Here is a 26,846-nt window from a genome sequence, read left to right as displayed (position 1 = left end):
ACGTCTGATAGAGAAAAAAAAACAACCTGGTTACATTTCAAACAGGAACACCCGAACAACAAACAACACACTACCTCCTTTTGCCCAATAATCATTTTTACGGGATCAATAATATTAAGGGTTTTCCAGGTGTGAGGTTTTTCTGTAAACATTGTCACACAGGTTATCACTGTCAATATAAGCATTTCTGTGAAAAAAGCTGCAGCATCCGTTGCAGATTGTAAACAGACTCCCAATTCAAAAAACCTACTGTGCTGATTGCAACCCATTCTGTACAAATAGACAATGCTACGAACGCCATCGTGAGAAAAAATGGCATCCGAACATCAAAAAGATGGCCAGCAGATGTCAAACCAATAAAAAATGTCCTTGATGTAAATCAGTGTACTACATATCTATAACACATCCTGAAGAGCATACTTGTGCTATCAAGCTGTGCGCAATTTGTAAACAACCTAAAACGACGTTGTCGTCTCGGAACAATGAGTTAGAGCAAACATCAGCTAATCACTCTGTGGTTGAAAGTGTCGAAGTTAAACATGTTTGTTACATGCATACAAAACCAATCAAATCTGAAAAAAAAAATTGAAAAAAGATTGTATTTTTGGATTTTGAGACCTGTCAAACCACTGGAACTCATCTTCCGGTGCTTGTAGCGGCTCAGTCGCTTGATGGTGAGCGCCATGTCTGGAAGGGACTTTTATGCGGTTTAAAATTTCTTCTCCATTTCCGACAGAAAAAACATACAGCCTTCATTTCCCATTGTTTAGCAGGAGTCTTTCGGGAAAAAAAAATGTCACTGTGCAGGGGTCCAATTAACTCGAATTGTCACGAGCCACGACCGAAGCTTGTGCGCTTGACAAGACAATATTACAATATTAGCGTGGGTTTTCTCCGGGTACTTCGGTTTCCTCCCACATGTCCAAAAACATACATGTTAGGTTAATTAGCGACTCTAAATTGTCCATAGTTGTGAATGTGAGTGTCTATATGTGTGATTGACTGGCAACCAGTTCAGTGTGTACCTCGCCTCTTGCCCAAAGTCAGCTGGGATAGGCTCCAGCATACCCCGGCAACTCTAGCGAGGATAAGCGCTGAAGGGTTTCAATTAATAAAACATGGATTCGTTAGACATATTCATATATAGAACAGTTATATGAATAAACTGAGGTCAGTTTTGGGATGAAGGATGTGGGGTGACTTGGTGAACAACAAGAAGACAGGATGTCCTAATTTAAGATGTTAAAAGCAGTAAAAAGTCATGATGACCTGCATCTCGGTAAAAACATCCTTTCCGCTGTATGATAACATAAAAACTTGAATAACCAGAGAACACAGGAAGTATAGCAGAAGAGTATAAAAATGGATGGATGGTATCCCTTGGTATGTAATTTTACAGAGACCACTGATACCTGTATCGCTGTTTTCGGTGTGACATCCTGAGCTCAGAAAATAAAGTTTTGTGTGCACCAGATCGCCTCTTCACTGCCTCGACCCACTCCACGACCAGACCGAAGGAGGAAGGGTGTCGGTCACTTCAGCGCCATAGAGAATGAATGAATGAATGAATGAATCAACATCAAAGCCACGGACACACAAAACTTAAAAAAGCAATTTTTATTCCAGCTTCAAGATTAGATATTGGACAACATACTACTATATATGGCTATATGACCACGTCCTACGACCTATATGGGACCTTTAAAATATATTTAACCACTTAACATTTTGTTTAATAAACTAAAAATGTAGAATAACCAAAAGCAGACTCCACAGTATTCCTTTTGTCTGTACACGGTCCTCAATGGAAAATTAGACACCACTGAATTGGAGCAGTGTTTCCCAACCTTTTTTGTCTTGTGTACCCTCACAGCCTTTTTGTCACACCAAGAGTACCCACTCATAAGTAGAATGTAACACAACTGTTACAATTTTGCCAGGGTATTGTCTCTCTGGAGAAACTAGCTTTAGTGTTGTCTGGCTTAATATGAAGTGACTGCGAATATTTACTTATCTTGGAAGTAATTTATTAAATGTTTCCACGTAGCTCGAGTACCACCAGGGGTACGCATACCTCTGGTTGGGAATCACCGAGTTAGAGGATGTTATGTGTTACTTTAACTTTCTCGCTCTTTTCACCCACACTGGATGACATTTCTGCATCAGTATTAACATTGGAACAGAGCATACAAGTAAACAGGTTCTTGGAAATATCCTACAAATGCAGAGTTTGGGAATTACCTCCAGCTATGCACAAGGAGTCACATAATGACCTTATTCTTATCTTGAATACAAAACTGTTAAGCAACAGTGTAGTGAAATACTTTTATCAAGATTTAAGGCTTCCTGTCACTGAGTGTGGACATTATGTAGGACAACAAGTGAATCCTTTTTTAAAGAATATACACAGCCGACTGCATGTATCACACTGATACAGAAAAATAACTGCTAAGATGAGCTGATGTACTTCAAGCCTTTAATGGGGATTAAAAATACCATAAAAACTGCACTAAGTAGTTTTCCAATCATCCACCACTGACATAACGAGAAAATAAACGTTCCATATATTACTTGAACAATACCATGGTATCATTTCTGCTTGTCACCCTTTGTGGGGTGACTACATTATGGATATAAATAGCCCACACATGCTTGATAAATGACAGGGTTTAAAAAAATTAAATTATTCATGTTCATGTATATGTTAAATGGTCAATTAAAGAAGTGGGGGGAAACATGTAAATAAATGCAATAAAACTAGATTTACATTGTTTCAGATAACTACAGTGTATTCCACCGGGCATCCTACAGCTGTTTATGATACTTTAACATACGTTCAAGTTCAATAAAACAGGTTCAAATAATGTCAGTTCATTGTCACATGTACTATATATAGAGCACACTGAATTAATATAAAGGTATTAATATAAATGTATTTATTAACCACCCTAAAATGTGCTGGACTGCCTCTGATTTTGATAAGTTTCATTTACTTCCAAAGTTACATTACTGTTTTGGTAAAGACACTGTATGCATACGATAGGAGAGTCAAACTGCTGTTTGAAGATTTCTGAACTGTGTGGGTCTCATGCTTCCAGAACTTTTTTTTTTTTAAAGCTATTTAAACCCAGTGAATTGTGACATTGTTTATAGCCAGGCGTTGTAAAACCACCACTGTCTAACAAACGACGGGGGATTTTTTTTTGCTGCTGAGGTTCTTCAGTGAAATGCTGCAATGAAAGACACACTTGTTGCATACTGCTCATGTTTGCTGAGATGCCTCATTTGTTTGCTGAAGATATTGGTTGATAGCAGCGATGATAGTAGACACCTCCGCCATGGCGCCTTTGCCTGTAACAAAAACATTTACCAGTAACACTGGAACGGAATGTGCCTTAATGATAGTCAGCTTTTCTAATGCATTGTCTATTGGTCCAGTATAGTGCCATTATAAATGTATTAGTCAAAATTAAATGTTTTTTACAACATAAAACTAATTTCCAAAACCAACAGTAGATCATAAAATTTGTACACTATTAGATATGTATTTTCAAACCTGTTAATCAAAATATTGCTATAAAAAGCACAATAACCAAACCAAAAAAGCGCTGACATTATCATTCTGATCTTGTTGCCTCAAAACAGCTTTTTAAAAAAGTATATCCCTGATGTTAATGGAAACTAACACCTAATCTGTTACAGTATAAAAGTAGGGGTGCTCCAATCCGGGTTTTATGCTGTCGATTTCGTTAACAATCATCCATGAGTGAGATCGGACGATATCGATCACATGGTATAACTGTATATTTTTCAATTTATGATGAGAGCTATTGGCCAGGGGTGTTGTATAGGTGGGAAAGTTAGGACAATTCCAAGGGCTCCTGGCACTTAATAAAAAATAAAAAAAGGGGGGCCCCAATACATTTTTTTCCCCCCCCTCCAATGGGACCCAGAATTTCTGGCTGCACCCCTGCTTTTGGGTATATTATCCGAAAAAAATGAACCATACCTTTTTTTTGCAGATAACCATATACCTTTTTTTTGCAGATAACCGATATGCCAATATTGTCCAACTCTCAATTCCCGATACCAATATGTTTAACATGACATATCTCCTGTGGTGGAATTAACACATATCTGCTGTGAAGCTAATGGCTACAGCATCAGCAATTAGATTCTCAACGTGGCTGTAAACAACATTGTCAAACATCTGAGAAACACTTGCCATTAGGCTTAGGCTGTGATATTTGCTTTAAAAGTCAACAGATCATCAAAAAGTCCAGGGAAGAAAATCAAGTGTCATAATTTTCATGCAGGCCTGGCGCTCTTAGTGCAGCAGCAGTGGCGGAGCCAGACATTTTTCATTGGGGTGGCCAAGGTGAGACCATTACTCGCATAGGAGTGGCAATAAGTTGATACCTGAAATGTCTAGATGGGCTGTGGCACCACGTAGCTCCGCCAGTGTGCAGCAGCACGCTGTATTGGTTTCCACGCCACACTACAAATGGGCATGTACACAGTAGTTGTGGGCCAAAATTAACATATTTGAATGAAATTTGATCTGCAGGTACATATTAAACTGAATTTATATCCTAAAAACCTTTTATCTTGTCCTGAAGCTCCAATCCATGAGTTTGAAAGGCTTAAAGTTGGACTTTTGAAGGTGTCTGACTAGAGGTGGTCCAACACTGTAAATCCGATGTGAAATTGAAGAGGAAAAGTAATCTACCTAACAAACATGCATACGATTGAAAATACACCCGATATCCTATAAAAAGCAATATTTTCACAGACGTCCCTACGGACTCTCTTAAATCGATCGCACACACACAGCATCAGATTTTACTGTCGCTTACTTCCGGAAATTGTTACATTCCTACTGAAGATAGGCGGCATATCTAGAAAATGGATGGATGGAAGGAGCAAGCCAGTTTGCTACTAACCACTCACGTTTGTTTACATGCTTGAGAGGCGGTTTGATGAGGTCACCTTTTGCGCGCCGGCAAATACGGGAGCCCATTTTTGCAGAGCTGCTGGAAATGTGAATTTCCCTTGCAGAGCAATAAAGTATCTATATCTATCTAATGCATCTATGTATATATGTCGTGGAATTAACACTGCCGCCATGAGTGGCTGCCTTTCAAGCACCTCTGTTTATCCAAGCACGTGTTTACGTGCCATGAGAGCGATGTCCGGCATCAGTGTGATTCCCTGTCTACCCATTGATATTGAGGTGGCCACGCCAGAGGTTAAGATGCAAGTCAAGTGGCTAGCAAGGAAGTGGAGATTCAAGTCTTCGGTACCTTCTATTATCATGGGAAACGTGAATTCACTGCCGAGCAAGATCGACGAGCTGGCAAGAAGGTCAAGAACTTCAAATTTGTGCTTCACTGAATGGCTAAGAGCTAGCGTCCCAGAGGCTAACGTGAAGAGCTAGCCGACTTCAGGACAGTCAGAGCGGCCAGTAGCACAAGAGCCTGTAGAAAGCGTAAAGGAGGTGGGCTTGCACTGTATGCGAACAAACTGGTGTCATCCTGGCCATGTGAACATTAAAATGTCCATCTATACAGCATTTTTTAAATATTGGTTTTCATTATTGGGGATAAAAAATCAGATACCGATATCGCTTTCTAATGCAACATCGGTCCGATATTATCGGACATCCCTAATAAAATCACCTTTGACAACAAACATATTTGACTTACTTTTTCTTATTGTTTGCTCTTGTACTTTTGCTGCTATAAACCTGGAATTTCCCCTTATGGGACTAATAAAGGCATGTCTTACTGTCTCTTATCTGAAGAGAGCACATATCACTCGTGAAACTTAGGAGTCTAAGATACTTTCTTGAAGACTTTTGATGTCAGAGTTAGGGGGTGTCACATCTTGCAAGATTAAAGATTTCTCGTTCAGAAAAAAAACACTAGACCTGGGACGATAAATAAATTGGTAGAAAGATGGTTCACTCTGTGTTCCATAGAACAACAGCATGAATGGATTGAGCCCTTTTGTCAGTCATACAGTCTTTGTCTCGGTGGGTGGAGGTGGGGTGTTTTAGCTATTTTCTAATTAATAAAGATTGTCCAAACCAAATTGTCTTCTATCTATTGTATTACCAAAGCTTTGGGAAGGCGCTGGTCAAGCAGAGAGAACATTCAGCGTTTTCTACCGGAGAGTGCCCCGACACAAAGAGGACACACAGGCTTATATCAGGAGAATGTAAAAGCACATACACAAGGGCCTTTTCATGCAAAACAGACACTACTTCTCCCAAGATAAGGAACAATAAATCAGAACAACAGCCAGGCACCACTAGGATACCTCAGGGTGGCCGAGGTCACTGCGTGACTCCGTCCGCCCCACAGCAGAGACTGGAAGAAATACTTCCAACTGAACACAACTTACAACTAAACTTGGAGAAAATATTACTAAAATATTAATTTTGCTATCACAGGTTTAGACTAAACTTGGGAGAAGAAAAGATTACTAAAATATTTTGCCATCACAGGGGCCATTAGCATACAGTACATACTAAGTGCAGAAGAGTGAATGAAGCCTTGTGAGGAGCAATGGTAGTAGAAATTAAATTAGATTTCAATATATATGGATTGATTGAGATTGCGGATACAAGCGGCTGAAATGAGTTTCCTCTGTAAGGTGGCTGGCCTGACCCCTAAGAGATCAGAGGTCATCCGGGAGGGGCTCAGGAGAGAGCAGCTATGAGCCAGATGAGGTGGCTTGGGCCTCTAGTCAGGTGAGGTGTTCCGGGTATGCCCAGCTGGCAGAAGGCTCCGGGGCAGACCTAGGACACGCTGGAGGGATTATGTCTCACAGCTGGCCTCGGAATGCCTTGGTGTCCCCCAATGGAACTGGAAGAGGTGGAAGTCTGGACTTCCCTACTGAGACTGCTTCGCCTGCTAGCCGGACCCGGTAAGCAGAAGGAAATGGAATGGAATGGAATATATTGTCATATATTTAAAAAAATGTTTTCCATTGTACTTTTCCTAAAAAGTAATAAAAATCTTGTCTCGTTTTGTAGACCCAATTTGTGTATCGTCTTGTGAAGTGAGAGTCTCATGACACCGGCAGTCAGAGTACATTATCTGATCAAACAGCTCCAGCAGAACTTCCAGGTTGCAGTAGCAGGGATCCAAGTCAGAGCAGTCGGCGAAACCCAGCGTCTGCCACCACTGAGAAAGGCTGGACATCTCGTCCAATTAATTCAATTATTTTAGGGTTATTTGCTTAGCCTTCAGATGGTCACGCACACACAGGCGAGTGCTGCCCAGCATTTTGGCTGCGTTAGCTGCCGTTTTGCTGATGCTGTACCATGAGCCTCAAAAACTCACCATATTCCGTTAAGTGTTTCTTCAAATGCTGTATTCAAACTTTTTAATGTTCCAACACTGCAAATTTTTTGGGCGGCATGTGTTGCAGGATGCACACTTTACATCATTCACACAATTTGCATATAACGTCCGCACGGCAGACAGGTTTGTTTGGGTTTGCCGCCTCACGCCTGCGCATTGTCAAGAAAAGGGGGAGGGGGGACAATACACTGCAGACAGGGCTCTCTGCAGGCTGCAATAGTACGAGCCACAGGTGATGGTTTGTGATCGGCATCATTTTTCCATTAGAAATCGGCCGATACCGACCGGTGGCCGATTGATCGGAGCATCCCGACATAAAAGTCCTTTTAACAAGTATATTTATTAATATCTGTAGTTTTTTAAAATGGTACACACCTTCATCTCCACACACCAGCTTCTTTGCAATGCAGGGGATTTCTACATAGCCAAACTCCTTCAGCCTGTCCACCTGCTGGGCTGTAATAGGATGCTGCCACATAGCTGTATTCATTGCAGGGCAGAAGAGGAGAGGCCGACTTGTATCCCAGGCTCTGACCACACATGTCTGCCAACGTACAAATTAGTAATTCATCTCAAGTTATTGTCAGAGTACTAATTTAATAAAGAAACAATCACTGTTGTGCTCACCAACAGGTTGTCACAAATGCCACTAGCAATTTTTCCGAGTGTGTTTGCATCCAAGGGGGCAATGACAAGCAAGTCTGCCCAGCGTCTCAGCTCAATATGTAGCACAGGGTCAGATCTCTGAGTCCACATCTGGAACAGAAAGGAGGAGGAGACTATTAAATACTCAAGGCAACTTTGATCAAGGTCAGGTTCAGGCAAACAGACAGAATGTGATATGCAATCAAAGATAACTGGGAAGTGACAACTTTAATCAAATCCGAAAAGAATGTATAGCATAGATTCAAGTGAACAAAGACCTACTGCACACAACATTGAAAACACTCCACACCTTTCATACATTTCTTTAAACTGGGAGTCTGTTATTTCATATTACTCACAATTTTTCTTCTCCCAAAATAGTTAACTGTACAAATTGTATTATGCATAATTTCCCCCTTAAGACCATCAAATGACTTTCAGATGGGATTAATATGGTGGCTGACTTTGGCAGAACAACATCCAAATGCTTCGAACACAGAAATGATGCAAAACCAAAAATACACAAATATCAAACAATTGGAAAATGTTGCAAATTAAAAATGTTGCAATCACAGGCGCTGAATAAAGAAAAAATGCAAAAGACAAATGCTGCAAATGGCAAAAACCACACACAAATAAGAGACATGCTGCAGCTCCACGAAACTGAATGAATGAATGAATGGATGGACACATTTCCTGCAGCTCTGCAAAAGTGTCACTATAAACTCAGTCACTTAAAAATAAAACAAACAAGGCAAGATAGGAGAGACAAGAAAAAGAAAAAAAAATGTACCTTTTTGATAACAAATGTTTCTGCATCACTGACAGAATACACTGCAGAGTGAAATAACACTTCTCAGCATACCCTGACATACAGTAGATGGTTAAAGACAGATGTATAGATCTGCTTACTTTTTACACAGCTTTGTACTAATAGTTGGCCAAAATTGAACATTGCTCGCCACCTATTCTGTAGGAATGTACATGTACTGTATATACCTGTCGGTGGGTAGTGAAGACCAAAATCATTCATTTGCTTGCAATGACCTGAGCTGATATACTGTATGGTTGGGTTGAGCTGGTACAATTCTCTTCCATACTGTAGTCTATCCACTCATTGTGCATTGTGTCCTGTGTCCATATTGCCATGCTATCATTTTTCATTCTGCCAACTTTCTTCTGAGCATCCCGCTGATGTCTGCTGGATGCCTCTGGCCTGGCTGACGTTTTGTTTCGTGAAGTTGCAACATTTTTCTTTTACATTTAAAAAAAATCCTGCAGCGTTTTTGTGACTGCAGCATTTTCCTCTTTGCATGTGTTTATAGTGTGGGTGTTTTTTTGTTTGGAATCATTTCTGTGTTTGGAGTGTTTGGACATTGCTGTGCATTGGCCCCTGTCAGTCCCCATAGGATTAATAATTAAAATGCGCCACAAATAAGGATAATGTGTGCCTTTATTTAGTCAGAAGTGGCTTTGTAAATCCAGTTAATAATCACACACTGTAATAGGAAAACTTACCTCCCATTCATCTTTGTCACTGTAGACTTTAACAGAGACCTCTTCAGGGCTATAGAAGTGTTGGGCGTGCTCAGTAGTAACTACTCTTACATCCACCTGAAGCACAAAATGTTAAAAACAAAGTATATCACTCAAGGAAAACATGTTTAAATTGGCCATAGACTTCTGCCACAAGCAGATACAAAAGTGAGCACAATCATTTTCAGTGGGTTAGTTGTAGGTACCGTCACGAATGTCCTGTACGGCATACATGTAATGAAATGCAGAATAATGTGTTTAGTTGTAAATACATGAAATACGCAGTCGAAGCGCCATACTGTAGTTTGTAAAGGAAACATGATTTCTTTTTAGGCGTTCTCCATACCTAACTTCTGTTAAGGCCTTTCTGCTGATTTGACCAGTCAGTAAATCGTACACTGTATTAGTACAATGTTACATAAATATACAATTAATTAAATCGATGCTTCTGTGAACAGTGAAGCCAATGAATATACTGTTACGTGTAATTGAGCCGTGTTAATTACCAATAGGGGAGACAAAGATCTTGAAAAGCAACTTATTATTTCAAAAACTCACCCCTGGTAGCTGAAGGAGCTCAGATACTAAAAGTGGAAGTTTCAGGGCAGCTACGCTACCCGTTACTCCAACAAGAACACAAAAAGTCCCGGAAGATTTTACCAAGCCGGTCTGAGGCAGGGAAACAACATCATCATCATCATCATCATCATCCGTCTGCATGCTGGCATATCACCGCCAGTAGAAACACTCCTTGCTCTTGTTTCTTTACATTTAACGTCAGTTGGTTCCTTGTTTGTTGGCAACGGTTCCCACTTCCGTAAATAAACCCCGCTAGCCAATCAGAGGAGAGAATGATGAAGCGTGACATCTCGAGCACGCGCACGTCTTTTCGCTGACGTTCGTTCATAGAATTTCCTGGCTGCGTGCTAGGCGGCTTGCATGAAGGAGGGTGATCTCGTCCATCATTTATTCAGTTTATTTGACATTAAACTACTACGACAACAACTATGGTGCTGACGCCGCTTGTGTACTGGGCTCAACGCCATGAAGAAATCTACCTCAGGGTGGAGCTGACTGACGCCCAGGTGAGCTACTATCTGTTACTCTTGTACCATCATTGGCTCCCGTTTAAAAAAACAGTAATGCTGCTTTTGCATACTCAGTATTGAATTTACAGTCACATTGGTAAAAAAAAAAATATACGAGTCAGATGTTGTTTCTTTGTTGATCTCAAGTTGGACCCTAGTACAGTTTATGCTATATACATCTATGTAGTATAAACGTAATTGTTCATTTAGTTGATTATATGGAATTGATCAATTGAGGCAAATTTGAGTGCACTACTTGGTTGCAACCAGCAGAGACGCTGTTGATTCAGTCTCAGTTTGTGATCGAAAGAACATTGTGTTTAGTTTTATCGTCATTTTCAGAGCTGATTATGTTGTGAAGATGTGCCCAGTTAAGTGGCCAGTGTGTTTCTAAGTAATACGGATGGAATTCTTTTGGTTCGGCTCACGAGCCAGCTCTTTCAGCTCCCAAGTGGCTCCTCTGATTAATTTCTCTACAACGATTATTAAAGTTGCAGTATGTGTGAAACAGAATAATAATGTACAAAACTTATATCAAATGTTTATTTATACTCAACATGCAACATTTGTATGTTTTAAAAGCTCACTAACAAGAAAAACATTTCTATTTCTCCCTGCAGAACATTGACGTCTATGTGCATGAAAACATCCTTCACTTCAGAGGTGACCTACATTTGTCTATGCTCATAGTACTTGTTTGGTGGCAAAACCTGTATTTTGACAGATAATTAGTATTCCATATTTTGTGTGTGCAGCCCTGGGCCATGGTGCTAAAGGACAAAACCAGTACGAGTTCAGCTTGGAGTTTCTCTTACCTGTGAAGACAGCGGTATAAACTCATTTGGTTTTTATGCCTTCATATTATTGTTTCCACTGATCCAAATGATAATGGTGATTGTGTCCAGGTGGCTCACAAGTCTACACAGCGGCAGGTGAATGTCACCGTTCGGAAAGAGCAGAAAGGCTGGTGGGAAAGGCTGACCAAACAGGAACGTAAGCCGCTCTACTTGTCTCCGGACTTCGACCGCTGGCTCGACGAGTCGGATGCCGAGATGGAGATCAGGGAAAAGGTCAGCACAAAGCTGCAGGACAACACACCTTTGACGTAGCATGTGAAAAAAGACAATATGGATGAGATATACAGTACTTAAACTGGCTTCCGCTCTGCAAAGGAGGAGAGAAGAAACAGCCTGAAGTCGTCTCAGCAGGACGAGGAAGGTCGTTGAAGTGAATTGTAAACATTTTAGAGACGCTTTAGCAATCCAAATATTGACATACTTTTTTGTTTCAGGGGTCATCAGTCTGAAAACAGGCTTTTTGTTTACATATAACCTGGTACAGTTCCTTGGCTTTTCATGGATCTTTGTCAACATGACGATTCGCCTCCTCGTGTTCGGCCAAGGTGAGCTGCTTTTGTCCTTCCATTGAAGCATCACCACAATAACAACTTTTTTCATCAAATTTCAGATTCTGTCTATGACACATTTCACACCATATCAGATGTCATGTTCTTCTGCCAGATCCTGGCAGCGGTGGAGGTGCTCAACGCTGCCTTTGGCGTCGTCAGGATGGGCACTATGCCAACTCTTATACAGGTAGGAGATGTGAGAGAGATGGTCGACTTTGCTATCTAGGTAATGTAACACATATTTCTCTTTTCAAAAGGTGGTTGGAAGGAATTTCATCCTCTTCATCATTTTTGGTAGCTTGGAAGAAATGCAGAATAAGCCGGTGGTCTTCTTCGTTTTCTATCTGTGGAGCGCCATTGGAATAGTCAGGTAGGACTCAAGACATTATTTCAAGGCACATGGTTATTTTTATTGTGTATTTTGAATGTCTCGCATTATTCAATGTACAGTGGTACCTCAGTTTGACTTTTCATTCATTCCTAAAGTTGATGAAAGCCGAGGCAACTTTTCCCATTGGAAATAAAGTAATAATCTAATCTAAATCCAATTAATTGGTTCCAGACACCCAAATATATGAACGAAAAATATATTTTATAGAGAATAATTATAGCTGTACATGCCGAAAACTATGCAAAAATAATTATAAATGATGAGTGGATGGAACTTATTGTTGATGTGGACTACCCGTACAGCCTGGCGAGATCAAATTCCACTCAACAAAAATATAAAAGACAACACTTGTTTTTGTTCCCATTTTTGATGAACTGAACTCGAAGAAGAACCTTTTTCAATGTACACAAAAAGGCCTCTCTCTCACAAATATTGTTCACATATTGTCTAAATCTGTCTTAGTGAGCATTCATCATTGATGACTCGTAATCTATCCACTTCGCAGGTGTGGCATATCAAGATGGTGATGAGACAGCATGAGTATGTGGCACAGGTGTGCCTTTGGTTGGCCACAATAATAGGCTACTCCAAAAGGTGCAGTTTAACTGTATTGAACTGCACCTTTTGGAGCAGCGTTTTATTGTGGTAAACATAAGGCACACCTGATTAATATAAAAATTAATCAATCAATAAACAAAAAAAAAGACAAAAAACCCCAATGAAAATAAAATAGTCTATAAGTCTCTTTTATCGAACAAGCTTGACAAACTCGTGAGTGCACTGATAGCTCATGATTGTCTCCTGCCAAAGAAAGCTACCGTTTCCTCACTGACTCACGAGCGGCACAGTATTTAAACAATTATTATTAGTTCTGAATAAAGGAGATGTCACTTAGCCATAAATTAGACGCTCCGTTGTATTCAAAGTTCAAGAAAAAAGTAGCGGCTTATACACCGAAATTTACGTTATCTATGTAACTAACGGTAGTCTCTTTTAATAGTAGCAGAATCGCACTTTAACCGCGCTATGAGTCATGAAGGGTTGAGTTCAAAGACACCACGCAACTTAAGTTGAATTCACATGTTTTGAGTGTAGATCAGTGGTTGGCAACCCGCGACTCCAGAGCTGCATCGTCAGCCCCCTTGTTGCGAGCTCTGTGATTTTATTTTTTTTTTTTTAACACCGAAACACAGGAAATGTGCGTTTTCAAAAAGAGTGTGAATATCTGACTCGCTGCAAGTATGTGAATCCATTTACACTGCGTTCTGACTGCTGATTGGATGGAGGAGGGCCAATGTGATAATGACACACCAAAAAGAAATGTGAAATGAATAGGTTACTGCCGTTAACGCGCTATTTTTCACAGCTCTAGTTGTTATTATTTTCACATTAAGTCTGTCTTATTCTTTAGACTTTTCCCTGCCAGTTGACTGGCAGACACGTCCTCTTCTGTCTCATGTGTATGGCCCTCTGTACTGGGTTAAGGCCTGGGCTCTAACTTGGCCACTCCACAAGGCGGATTGTGATTTTTCTGAAGCCATTCTGTTGTGGACTTGGTCCAGTGTTTTGGGTCATCCTGTTGCATTGCCCAGCTTCTACACAGTTTCAACTAATGGGCAGACATTCTCACATTATCCTGAGGAATTGTCTATTCTTTGGGATCCATCTTCCCCTCAGTGATTACAAGATGGCCAGGTCCTGATGCGACAAAGCAGGCCCAAATCATGTTGTATGCGCCATCATACTTTACGGTTGGGATGATGTTTTAGGATATGCAGTACCCGCCTTGTTTAAATTTTTTTTTCCCCAAATGTGGAGTGAATGTGCTTTTTTTTTTTTTTTTGCAAACTTCAGGGGTGCAATTATCTTTTTCTAGTAAGCAGTGGCTTCCTTCATGATGTCCTGAACTGAGAGGTTAGCCTTCAAATTGGCTGTCATTTGGGGTTGTTTCTTTTTGTCATTGGTAAGCCTTTGTTGTGCTGTTGGTGTAATTTTGTTTGGAGCCCACTTCGTGGTAAATTAGCAACACTCCTAAAGTGTCTCTATTTGTAAATTGTTTGCCTTCAACAATTCTTGATCGTAGAGCCTTTGACAGCTCTTTTTGGCGAGGCATGGCTAACATAAGCCTGTTCTTCTTGTGCATAGCAAACTCCCAAAGTTTAAGGGTTTTTTCACATTCTTAAGGAGCTATAGTCCACGCTTACGATGCTAAAACAACCTACCTCAGTCATACTTACATCCCACAAAGCACTGAGTTTTTTTTGTTTGTCCTCAGTAAAGACATGAAAAATCAAAGCAATGGTGCGTCATCACTTTAGACATGTTTGTCAATACCCTTCACTTGACTTAGATGAATATCAGAGCACAATTTAAGATGAATTTATAACGAAAACCATGAATTTCCAAAAGGTTCACAAAGTTTTTCTTGCCACTTTATATAATACCTACTGCTTGTCACAATCTGTGAAGTCAATACAACAGCTGTATCAAAATGCTATTTCTTTCTTTTGTATTTATTGCTTAATTCTGATTTTATGTAACACTGTTTACTATTGTGTTTGTGGTTTTAGTGGTAGTTTTCTGAATTATTATTATTAGTAGTAAGCATTATTTCCTTTGTCAAAGCAGAATTGTTAATGCTTTTATATGGGATCTCACTAGATGTGTCAGGTGTTATGCATTTTCTGGCCAGAAAGTGTATTTGCGTTCCTGTATCATCTGCAGAGCTGACTCAGTGTAAGTGCTATGGTTTTGATGCAGGTATCCATTCTACATGTTGAGATGTTTCAACACAGAGTGGAAAATCCTCACCTGGCTCCATTACTCACTCTGGATACCGCTTTACCCTCTGGGTGCTATAGCTGAGGGTATGTCTGAAAGTTGAATATTTAACCTGCCAAGACAAAATACACACACGACTGTCACTCCCACATAGCTGTTGCCTTGGTGCAGTCCATTCCCATCTTTGATGAGACCAACCTGTTCAGCATTCCTCTGCCGAAAGCCATCGGCACGTCTCTGAGCTTCTCCTACTTCCTGCACACGTACCTCATTCTTATGTTTCTAGGTAAGTCTCCACATTTAACAAAATCTAAATAAAAATGCTGAAAAAAGAAATTATTCATATCCACCCCTTCCTTCAGGAGTTTTTATCAACTTTCGTCATCTCTACAAGCGAAGGCAGAGGCATTTCCGCACCAAAAAGAGGAAGGCATATTGACACATCAACACCTTCACTGCCTGTTTTAAATGTTATCTTCTTGGCACCACTACGTGTTAAATATGTTATCTTTTTGCGTGCTGCTAATTGGCCGTCCTTACTTTGGTTTTCTTGATGGTTTACTAGGACTACCCACTACAACCCTTTTAAGAACTCTACTACACATCAACCTGTAATAGTTAAATGCTTGACAATTTGTCCATTTGAGTTTTGCTTTTAATCTTGTGTGTTTTTAAGTTGTAGTTGAACAATAGTGGTTCTGTATTTAGTGCTCATTTGAGTGATTTACAGCATCTGCATTTATTTTGAATTTTATCGTTTGGGAATTAAGCATTCCAAAGACCTCAGGGAAAACATTTCCGACTGTTTGCTTGTTTTTTTGTACATTCTCACCCCCACCTGTGATAAATGCACTTACTGGACACTTGTTTAGTTACATTCAATCTGATGAGCGCAACCACAAGAGCTTTGATTTCTATGACACTGTCAGAGGTCATTTTAATAAACTTGTGTTTATCGTTGTAGTTTGCAGAGTAGGAATAAGTATTTCTGTAATATTTGCCCCATTTATGTAGCTGAATGCTGTGTGGTTCTACACCATTACAAACTACAAACACAAAAATAAACAATTAATACCTCAACAGTGCTTTTCTATTATTTTTTAAATTTATTTTAACCGAGACAGCGATTTGACACAGAGTTTTCTAATAAAGTATAAAAATGTATATTTTGCCAGATCAGCCTAGTTTGACAGTTGTTCCAAATGAATTGTTTTTCCATGCAAGGTGTTGAAACTCCACTACACCAGGTGCTCCCTCTACTGGTCCACACTTGTGTCCATATTTCAGTGCATTTTTGAACAAAGTCAGGCATGGCTCAGCTTGAGAAGTCTGTGTGCATGGGGACAATGTTGTGATCAAAAGCAGCATACTGTGAATCTCCAGTGCTGGCCAGTTTGAGCTGCTGGGCTGCGTGGGAGAGCTGGAAAGCAGCATCCGGGTGCGCCGAGTCAGGAAGCATTGTGCACTCTCTCTCCAGCAGCTCAGCCACACCCTTTAGGAGGTCCCAGAATCCAAAGGCCAAGGCAGCCTTCCTAAGGCGATTCAGCTCCTAACAAATTTAAATAAAATGCATGAAACAAAAGGGAAAAAGCTGAAGAGTTTGTGCAGTGCAATTTACCTTATAGAATGTCTGCGTTTTATCCGGCAATTTTCTTGCGTTCCTCAGAATCTTCTGCACATCAGTCTGAAATGAAGTGAAAACAAATAACCTTATAGTGTTCTTCGTTGTGATTGGATTTCAACAACTAATAGTAGCATTTTATTTCGTAAACTGCAGTTTTAACACCCCAATGTGCCTTTATGGGAATCTCCTAAGGGCACTCATGAAAAGAATTCAAAAGTTCAACCCAAGATAAGTTGTGAAGTCATTTTTATTTATATAGTGCTAATTTCACTATGTTATCTCAAGGCACTTTACACATGGAAGCGGTCTAGCACCACACTCGTGTATGAAAAAGCATTTTGGCAACGTAAGCAAAGGAAAACTATATCATACAAGTTAATTAAATGTCAGTATGATATCAGGATTTTTTAGGCTGATTGGCATCAATAATTTACTCAGTTCTACTATAGTGATCCCTGTCTCATAAAAGGGTAAAACTACAGACAACAGAGACAATTGCTTAAGTTAAAGTGTTTGTGTATGAGGTGTTTCCTGCCTTAATCATTGCACACCTTTGGGATTGACACAATGAATGTTCAATCCCTTTTAGAATTAGATTCTCCCCCGCTCTAGAAACACCTCTAATGAGCAAGATCAACAACCAGGAAGACTTCACCTGTAGTCCACTGGCTTTAATCCACACAGTCACATTCTGGGCGTAGCTACGTTTGACAGGTGGCTGCACGGGAAAAGGACTTTTACTGTCATCCTCTCCGTAGGGATTTTCCGCCACCTCTGAAAGCCAGGGAGGAGAAGCAGAGCATATGGATGAAATCAGACATAACACTGAAGATGTGTAAATGATTAACTGGGTGTTTATGCATGCACATAGGAGAAGACCTTTGTTCTTAAGGAACCAATAATTCAGTGAAGGATCAGTATATAATGAGTGGAGGCATACAATGCTTAATGAGGTCATACTGACAGGTTGATTTACATGGAGGTGTTACCTGAGATTGGTCCCAAATGGGAGACCTTGCCCAGCCAGGGTAGAGGCTCGGAACCAGGTTCAAAAACAGACATCATGAGATTGGACTTCTTCTTGCTGTCTGCTTGGGAGTATAGCATTCCGAACCACTCCAGCCTGGGAGGGACATGCAGACCAGCTTTGAGACCTCTCATTATTTTTGTCGTGGGAGTCCTAACATCTGCATGCACACATATCTCAATTGAAAAATGTTCTGCGTTTTGACTCTCACCCAAGTTGGACAAGTGCCACCATGCCTTCTACTTTAAGGCTCCCATGTAAGAGGACGCAGAAATTTGGACTTTTCCCTGCCATTTGAGTGGCAGACACTTCCTCTTCTAGTTCATCTGTTGCCCCTGTCCCAATGTCATCTACCTCTGAGGGAACAAAAATAATTGTTAAACACCATTAATCTGCTATTTTTAATGTGAGAGCTGATTTGTGAGAAAAAAAAACAGGTGATGGTCAGACCAATAAATCATTTTGTAGCCCTGCATCTTCATTTTTACTGGAATCATGTACGCACTGTTGGACATTACAACCTTAATTTATATCTGTCACTGTCTATTGTTATTTTTGTTTAACTGGAACACATTCAGCAGGGATACATAATATTATGGCAGATAATTATTGTCTATGTATTCAAAGTAGTGAGACAATACAACGCTGAAAGGGAGGGTTTTGCATTCCCATGAACAGATTGATAAGAGTCAAGCACAGAGTCCCCTTCACTGGAACAGTTCAACAATGACAAAAAAAAAAAAAAACACACCCAGGGTAAGGAAACAGCATTGTAAACAAAGGCTGGGGCGCTATAAATAATGTTTATACAGAATGCAATATGGTAGCTTTCCTCTGAAACATTTCAGAGTAAATGACTCCAACAAAACAAACTGGCAAAAAATGTAATGGTCAGTATGAATGTAAAAAGCCACACACCTTTGTTTACAGCAATAGGCAGGACCAAGTGTCTAGATATGACGGGGGGACTGGAGATGTCAGCGATTTCAATAAAGCCCACAATTTCTAGATCTGAAACCAAGAGAGCACTATTATTTATTTAGAGGTCAACATGAGTAAGACAGAACCACTGTTTTGTTTTTTTTAAATAATAATTTTATGCTTGTAGTCCGCAGATAATCACACTCAAGATTTTTGTCTGATTTGTCCAAATCCATTAAATATTTTTTGTACATATCATTAGACATAATGATAGATCACTTATCACCCTCCTTCATCTTCTGGCAACTTTATAAGGACAATCTACTCATTTTCTGGGTGTGCTACATAGATAACATCTTATGGCAAATACTGTATATTACACATACTATCATGTCAGTGTTTTGTATGAGACCTCAGTTTAGCGCATGTGTTTGGCTTTTGTTGCAACACTCATTCAAAGTAACAACATGACAAAAACAGAGTGAAGTTACAGACATCATCATCATTTCTTATTACAGTTAAGATCGTGCTTTATTGTTTAAATTGATGCTTAACTTCATTTTGCACTTGAGTGACAATTCAAAACACTAAAATGAGATGTGTGAGGTGACAATGATTTGTGTCACTTCTTTGACACCTTGAACACCGTTGTTGTTAAAAACATTTTGTTTCTATTAGGGATGTCCGATATTCGCTTTTTTGCATATAACCCATATGCCGTTATTGTCCAACTGATTTCAATACCGATATGTGTAACATTGCATATCTTCTTAAAATTGTTCTAAAGTAACAATACTCTTAAATGAGCACAGTTGTTTTGTTGGCTACTCCACCCATTTCTGAGTAGATAATTAATGTATTACATATTTTATACAAGAATACATTTGTGTTTCTTGTGCCTTGATTTATGTTATTTTTTGAAAGATTTTATTTATTTTTAGTTAATTAGTTAGTTAATTTTTGCCTCAGAAACCAAAAAAGGACTTCATGAAACGCCAGCTGGGTAACTCAACTGGTAGCACTGCAGGTGCATTGTGCAGGGGATCGGGGTTCAAATCCCTGTCAGGGACGCTCAACAAGTGATGGAAACGTTGGGAGTGTGCTTGTTTAGGGGCTGCACGGTGGTCTAGTGGTTAGCATGTTAACCATTAGGCCACCATGCAGCCCCAGTTCAACTGTAGCTAATCTTAAACAGATTTACACTGCAGATTTTGACTGTGCATGTGGATGTAGCTAATGACAGGCGTGCTAAAGAACTCACTGCTGTCCTTAAAATGTTTCGTCTCACTCAGCACATGACTGAACCTACCCACAGCCGAGGGCACACTATTGACTTGATCATTACTAAGGGTGTTGCTATTTCAAATGTGAATGTTGTGGATGTTGCTTTATCTGATCCCTTTTGTGTTTTCTTTTGTCTGTTACACCCAAACCAGAAGTTGGCTCTGCAGTTGTTCAGCGAAGAATCATTAAGGACAGCACAGGGACACAGTTTATGGCAAGGATTAGCTTTGAAAACACTCCATGTTCTAACGTTGATGATCTCTTATACATCAAGTGTTGTAAATGTTTTGAATACCATTGCTCCTGTCAAGGTTAGAATGTTTCAAAGTAGGCAAAAAGCGCCATGGAAAAAAGAAGAGTCTGTCAGGGCACAGAAAAGGGAGTGCCGGAGAGCCGGATCAAATCCGGGCTGAAAACACTTCTATTCAACTGTGCATTTTTTGTTTCATGGAATGATTTATGGAACTTTATGTAATAATTTTAGAATGATTTTATGTTTTTATAGAATGATTTTAATCTTCTTTTCTTTCAAGCACTTCGAATTATCTTGTGCATGAATTGTGCTCTATATTATACTTGCCTTGCCTTTATTGCATTAAAACTACTGTATTATATACTGTATATACACACACACACCATGGAAAAAATTATATCGACCACACTTGTTTCTTCAGTTTCTTGTTCCTTTTAATGCCTGATACAACTAAACGTATCTTTATTTGAACAAATATTACAATGGCAACAAATATATCTCAATGCTATAGCTATTCATGTAAGAACTTAAGTGATTTTGGTTATTATCAAGAAAACCATGGAAATTGCTAGATGTCAGCTCTTAAATTAAACTCTTATGAGCTATATTTGTTATCATCATTATATTTGTCCAAACAAATGTACCTTTAGTTGTACCAGGCATTAAAATTGATCAATAAACTGAAGAAACAAGGGTGGTCTAATCATTTTTTCCATGACTGTATGTGTATATACAGTATATATTGTATATAATGTGAATTACTACTTAAATTTCTTTGTAGAAAGGTGCTTTATGAAAGTAAGTACGTTTACTTGTATTCACTTACAGCGCAACCTTGCCACATCCAATATGGCGGCGACGTTGACGTAAGGCTCAGCGCCTTATGTGGCGTCTACGTATATGGTTTTGACAACAGCACTTCCTGTTTTCCAGCGTGCTTTGCTGTACTGTTGTTGTAAATGGCGGCTAAGTTACATGTTTAGAGCTCACATAGTTGTTGATTATTCAGCATTATTCGTTGGTAGTGTCTTGTCTGTTATCTACCTATGTTTTTTTAGCTCCTTCTTCAAAGACACCGTGCCCCGACACCCACCCGTGAGTTCTATCAAGCGGATAAGCTCATTGTGAGCTCTGTTGTTACTCTGCTTGCTAAATAAAGAATTAGTTCTTCCTCCCAGGCTTGAGTGGCACAGTATTAATTACATGATTCAACAATGTTGTAATTTTGCGACGTTGGTACTAAAAGTTCTATGTCGGTTTTCATTGTAGGGAAAAAAACGATACAGATGTTGGCCGATAACACATTTTTATGCCAATATCGTGCCGATAATTATTGGTGGCCGATGTTATCGGACATCCCTAGTTTTTATGTTTTACACTTGCATATATTTTTACACTTGCATGAGTATGTATGGCGTGAATTGGCCTGTTAGCAAACGTTTTATGGTGGCAATAGTTTATTCCTATAATGGGATAAATATATTGGCGGTCAACCAGAATCCTGGAACAAACAGAGGTTCCTCTGCATTGTTCTAGTATACCTGTGCTGACAGTTTGAGGTAAAGGTTCCACCTCCTCATCCACCACGACAGGCTCCGGTCGTGGGAACACCTGAACATCTGAGGACAAGTTCCCACAGTGCAGGACAGCATGGAAGGGAGAGTAGGCCCTGTCAATCAATCTCCTGGTGACACATAAAGACAGACAACAGATAAACATTATATTTCTTTATGGATGCTGAGGATTACAAGTGGAAATCACATCATCCTACCCAAACATGGTCTGCACACCCTGCATGCACAGTGGTCCGTCCACAGTGAAGACCTGTCCATCGCCTCCACTGAGACAGAGAAGCTCCTCCCATTTGTCCAAAGCGCCTGTCATTTGCAACTGTTAATGAAATGAGACAGGGCAGCACACTGGTTAAATTATTTTACTGCTAATTGGCATTCACATTATTTACAAATGTCCTTGTTCCATCCATAATTGATCAAAAAGGCAAACAAAATGTGATGAAACCCCTAAAAGAAACTATATAAAGCAGCATTTGGTGAAATAATGTGGTTTTAATACCTCCTCTGTATTGGCAACACACATGATGAACATTTTGGAAGGGAAAGGGAAAGGCAGAGGGAACTTCTTGTCTTCCCCACGGTGCCTCAACGTTTGCAGGGAATGACGTAGAGAACCTTTGCCAATACCGAGAGATCCGTCAGTCACCAGCACCACCTTCAGGACACAAGGGGTATGGCATAAATACAGGACAAAACAGTTGCAAAATAACAGTAGGTGCTGGGCTGCATTATTACACCTGACAGGGACAAGCACTGCCCCACTCCTGCTGGACCACGTTGCTGACCCCATTCAGTGCGGATTCCACACAAGTCTTGTCGTAGTCTTCCAAGCTGCTGAGGGCATCCTGGACAGAAAGTACGGTTAATTATGGCCACCTCTTCTTCTATCATGTCAAAACAACGACTCTGGAGATTGGACCATGCGTGGACTCCACCTGTAAAGCGTTATAATCCCTGGTGAATGGCACCAATAACTCCCAGAGAGACGAGAAGGCCATAAGTGCGGTGAACTCCAAGCGATAGTTGGAAGCCATGTGTTCAAACAACATATTGAGGCCGTGGACTGCCAGGTTCTTTCTCTGAAAGTCTTCGCTGCTGTCCTGTGACACTGGCCTCGTCATAGACAGGGACGCGTCCATCAATACCACAGTAGGCATGATTGACTGTTAATATCAACGACTCCAGCAAATACTCAAAAATAAATGAATAAAAACAACTATTTGTACGAATGTAGAAACACAAAGTTAGCTAGCTAACTAGCTGATTGCATGCTAGCATCGGTGTATGGAGGATGCGCTAACATGATCATTTTTCTTATATAGCTAATGATTGTAGAAACTAACTGTCATTATACGGATTACATATAAAATTATTATACAAAGAACATATTCACTGGACAGACAACTGTGTTGAACTCGGCAACGTTTCGCTCGTTGCTAAATGCTAAACCAAAGCTCGCGCTCGTCCCCTAAGAACTATCGGAAGCCTTTTGTGTTGACGTGCATCTCTTTTTCCGTCCGAGTGGACAACAAATAAGATTGAATAGATCCACTCTATATTATTTGTAACTTTAAGGTTTTTAATGCAAAAATAAAAAATATATATTTTCCTCATTCATAAGATTATAACTAACTACCCACATGATTTTAAACGGTTGTTAATGGGAGTGCATCTTACTGTGCTTTAATCTCTTGGAAATGAATAAGGTTTCTATCTATCTTTTCATATTGATTCTTCATAGTCAATACGGTATTAACATTTCCTCTGAACAAAATGAGGAGGCATCTGCAGCTTATCCACGTATTCCTCCTCTATGGGATTTTTCTCAGACTGTGTCACACTTTTCCCACACCTCAGACTGGAGAGGATGTTGGAGCTTCCTATTTTAAAGCAGCTAGTGCAACTCCACCACTACAAACCACATATCAGCATTATTCCAATGTTTCGTTTACACAAGAGATACCTGCAACCATCACTACATCTTCTCCTCACATGAACAGAGAATACCCTGCTGATCTTTTTTCTTTGAGAGAGCGCAGACAAGGCTGGGTGGTCCTCCACATCATTGGCATGATGTACATGTTTGTGTCACTTGGTGTTGTGTGCAATGAATTCTTTGTGCCTGCACTGGGGGTCATCATAGACAAGTTAGCCATTTCTGATGATGTAGCAGGAGCGACCATCATGGCTGCCGCTAGGTCGATTCCGAAGCTTTTCACTGCTGTCATAGGAGTTTTCGTCTCTTATAGCAACGTGGGTATAGGCACTATTGTTGGCTCAGCAGTTTTCAACATGCTGTTTGTGGTTGGACTGTGTGCTTTGTTTTCCTTGAAGGTTCTTCATCTAACCAAGTGGGTCTTTTGTAGAGATGTAGCCTTCTACATACTGGACCTTGTCTTACTCACTGTCTTCTTCCTGGATGATGTCAGTTACATCCTCTATCTAGTTTTCATGAAGTTTAATGTGCAAATGAAAAAGGCCTTCCAGATACATCTACTTGATGGGAACCATTCAGAGCTTATTTCCAAGGAGGAACCAAGGGTAAGTATTCCTGTTGTAAAATGTAATCATGGTTTGCAATAGCATGTGTTTTTTTTAACCTCTTTTTACCCTTTTTAGGAAACTAGAGCTCATGACGAGTCACTGGTTAAAATGAAGAATGACCCCAGTAGTAATAAAGATAAGCAACAAGAGGAGCCTCTGTCTATAAAATGGCCACACTCTCTGCGTAATCAAGTCACCTATCTCATCCTGCTGCCGATCTTCCCTCTGTTGCGTACAATTCCGGATGTTCGAAAACAGGTGAAAGAACACCCACACACCTACAGGCTGACTTCCGAGATGTTCTTTTTTTTTTTAATTGCGAGAGAACGTAGTGTAAGGTGAATTCTAGGCATGTCCGATAATATCGGCCAACTGACACTATTGACGGAGAGCTCTGGACAATATATGAATTGGTATATTGGTAATGTCAGACAGCAGGCAGCATATTTACAATCAGTAGTAGTTCTGGACATCTGGGGCCCCGTGGCTAGTTAACAACTGATGATGTCAGTGTTTGGGGCTGCCGAGTGGCCGTGTGGCCCTAAGCAGCTGCTTAGGTTGCGCCTCTGAGTACAATAACATTATATGTACTGTGTATTTAATTGTATGTTTAACATCTGCCTGATTATATTACATTGAAGTCTCTTTGGTTGGTAGCTTTCTGACACAAAGCATTAAACTGAGCATTATTATCTATTATTGTTTTGGATCTGATGAAATTATGTTGCAAATTATCACCAAGTATCACAAACAAATAACCACGAAAGGTTTTCTGTTCTAAAGAATTCCAGAAAATTCTTTGTGGTGATGCTCCTGAGCTCCAGTCTGTGGATTTCTGTCTTCTCCTACCTCATGGTGTGGTGGGCTCACCAGGTCAGCGTCTGTGGTCTCATTTGCAGGGGGGGTCACAAGATCTCGTGTCACAAATTCTCGTGAGATTAAAATGTGACGATATTTCTCGTTTAGAGAAAAGCTGTCTCGTGACAACAGGGCAGCCAGAAGCCAATCAGTCTGTGAACTATGGCATCGCCACAATGACTGATAATACATGTAATATGGAAGCGGCAGTGTAAGAGGCATTATTGCAACCGCACATTAAGTGCTTTACTCACACTATAACCCTTGCAATTCAACCTACCTCAGCGTTATCAGCATCAGCTGTTTTGTAGCTGTTTTTTTCCATCGGAATTGAACAGCTGCCACTGTGTTAATATCCAAGCAGCCGCTGTAATTTGACATTTGATCAGTTACTTTGATTTGTCAGATCTAAACACGTAGCTGTTCGAACTTACACAGGCCTCGGGGAAGACCCTAGGACACGCTGGTGGGATTATGTCTCACAGCTGGCCTGGGAACGCCTTGGTACCTTGGAACCTTCTCCCGGTGGAGCTGGAGGAGGTGGTCGGGGACCGAGAAGTCTGGGCTTCCCTACTAAGACTGCTTCCCCCGTGACCCGGACCCGAAAATGGAATGGAATGGAATGGAAATCTGGGTCGGATGGATAGGTTTGAGGAGGGCAAGTTTTTTTTTGTTGCTTTTTTTGTTGCCGCCTCTTTCGAACAAATTTGTCATAATGGCTAATCTGTGTTGATGGGCCCACCTTTATGCCCACCATTTGGTTTGAAGCTGTGGCTTTCCAAGCATCTTTTTCCATCCTGATTTCTACTACGTTACCTTGCATTTGTTTTCACAAGGCTAAACTCTTTTTCTGCTGTGTGTGTATGCTGCCCCCCCCGAGACAAAGAGACTATAAGGTTGACAAGAGGTCTCACTCTGTTCATGCTGTTGTTCTATGGCATGTTCTTGTTCTGTGAAGCGTCTCGGTGCTGAACCAATGCAGAGTGCTGCTTTTCATCTATTTGATGGCACCACTAAGCCTACAATCTGCTAATTAAAAAAAAAGAGTGATCCCTCCTTTATAGGCGAGAGACGAGGAAAACAGCATGCACATGGCAACATATAGAGACAAACAGTTTTTATTCTGGATGTCAGGTTTTAATCAACAAACGGATATTGTCTCGTTCTCATCAACCCAATATCGTGTATCGTCTCGTCACATGATCTGAGTGTATCGTGACACCCCTACTCATTTGTAATTTGAAATTAGCTCACAGTCACAGGCTGTCCAGCAAATAAATACTCATGCTGTTCTCACAGGTAGGCGAGACGTTCAGCATCCCTGTGGAGATTATGGGCCTGACTGTCCTCGCTGCAGGGACGTCCATCCCAGACATCATGACCAGTGTGATTGTGGCTCGTAAAGGCCTTGGAGACATGGCCGTGTCCAGCTGTGTGGGCAATAACATCTTCAACTTGACTATAGGGTGAGCCTCAGACAAGAGTCAAGTATTTAATTAGAAGCGGATAGCTAAAACATTTCTTTCTGTCAGCAGTCTGCCG

At 40.3% G+C, this 26,846-nt stretch overlaps 4 protein-coding genes across 7 annotated transcripts; 2 read left to right on the top strand and 2 right to left on the bottom strand.

Annotated features, from left to right (window-relative positions):
* Positions 1 to 1,602: 1,602 nt before the first annotated feature.
* ppcdc (phosphopantothenoylcysteine decarboxylase) lies at positions 1,603 to 10,368 on the bottom strand. Its single transcript, XM_054775216.1, has 5 exons — positions 10,110 to 10,368; positions 9,534 to 9,629; positions 7,998 to 8,126; positions 7,746 to 7,914; positions 1,603 to 3,351 (listed from the first exon to the last, which is right to left on the bottom strand). Exons 1-5 carry the CDS (start codon positions 10,269 to 10,271, stop codon positions 3,263 to 3,265), a joined length of 645 nt encoding a protein of 214 aa, XP_054631191.1. The 5' UTR covers positions 10,272 to 10,368; the 3' UTR covers positions 1,603 to 3,262.
* A 94-nt stretch (positions 10,369 to 10,462) lies between these two features.
* Positions 10,463 to 16,288, top strand: hacd3 (3-hydroxyacyl-CoA dehydratase 3). Of its 2 annotated transcripts, XM_054775214.1 has the most exons (11): positions 10,463 to 10,636; positions 11,260 to 11,302; positions 11,395 to 11,468; positions 11,545 to 11,709; positions 11,812 to 11,857; positions 11,931 to 12,041; positions 12,107 to 12,234; positions 12,305 to 12,417; positions 15,199 to 15,305; positions 15,374 to 15,505; positions 15,582 to 16,288. In XM_054775214.1, exons 1-11 carry the CDS (start codon positions 10,559 to 10,561, stop codon positions 15,656 to 15,658), a joined length of 1,074 nt encoding a protein of 357 aa, XP_054631189.1. In that variant the 5' UTR covers positions 10,463 to 10,558; the 3' UTR covers positions 15,659 to 16,288. The 2 variants fall into 2 exon arrangements, with proteins under 2 accessions (XP_054631189.1, XP_054631190.1); XM_054775215.1 differs by lacking the exon at positions 11,812 to 11,857 and having other exon boundaries at positions 11,545 to 11,744; positions 11,941 to 12,041.
* On the bottom strand, positions 12,176 to 23,414 carry ints14 (integrator complex subunit 14). The gene is made up of 11 exons (XM_054775211.1): positions 22,838 to 23,414; positions 22,640 to 22,747; positions 22,402 to 22,557; positions 22,100 to 22,218; positions 21,870 to 22,012; positions 18,789 to 18,881; positions 18,082 to 18,226; positions 17,833 to 17,966; positions 17,499 to 17,617; positions 16,838 to 16,903; positions 12,176 to 16,768 (listed from the first exon to the last, which is right to left on the bottom strand). The coding sequence occupies exons 1-11, from the start codon at positions 23,057 to 23,059 to the stop codon at positions 16,535 to 16,537; spliced, it is 1,539 nt and encodes a 512-aa protein (XP_054631186.1). The 5' UTR covers positions 23,060 to 23,414; the 3' UTR covers positions 12,176 to 16,534.
* LOC129180899 (sodium/potassium/calcium exchanger 1-like) lies at positions 22,565 to 26,741 on the top strand. Of its 3 annotated transcripts, XR_008570315.1 has the most exons (5): positions 22,565 to 24,443; positions 24,522 to 24,704; positions 25,230 to 25,319; positions 25,743 to 25,962; positions 26,604 to 26,741. XR_008570315.1 is itself a non-coding variant. In XM_054775212.1 (4 exons), the coding sequence occupies exons 1-4, from the start codon at positions 23,676 to 23,678 to the stop codon at positions 25,896 to 25,898; spliced, it is 1,197 nt and encodes a 398-aa protein (XP_054631187.1). In that variant the 5' UTR covers positions 22,565 to 23,675; the 3' UTR covers positions 25,899 to 26,559. The 3 variants fall into 3 exon arrangements, 1 of the variants encoding a protein (XP_054631187.1); XM_054775212.1 differs by lacking the exon at positions 26,604 to 26,741 and having other exon boundaries at positions 25,743 to 26,559; XR_008570316.1 differs by lacking the exon at positions 25,230 to 25,319 and having other exon boundaries at positions 22,568 to 24,443.
* Positions 26,742 to 26,846: the final 105 nt, after the last annotated feature.

Source organism: Dunckerocampus dactyliophorus, chromosome 5, assembly GCF_027744805.1.
Source record: "Dunckerocampus dactyliophorus isolate RoL2022-P2 chromosome 5, RoL_Ddac_1.1, whole genome shotgun sequence".
NCBI lineage: Eukaryota > Metazoa > Chordata > Actinopteri > Syngnathiformes > Syngnathidae > Dunckerocampus > Dunckerocampus dactyliophorus.
Note: the sequence above shows the minus strand (reverse complement) of the source record. Positions and strands in the feature narration are given on the sequence as shown.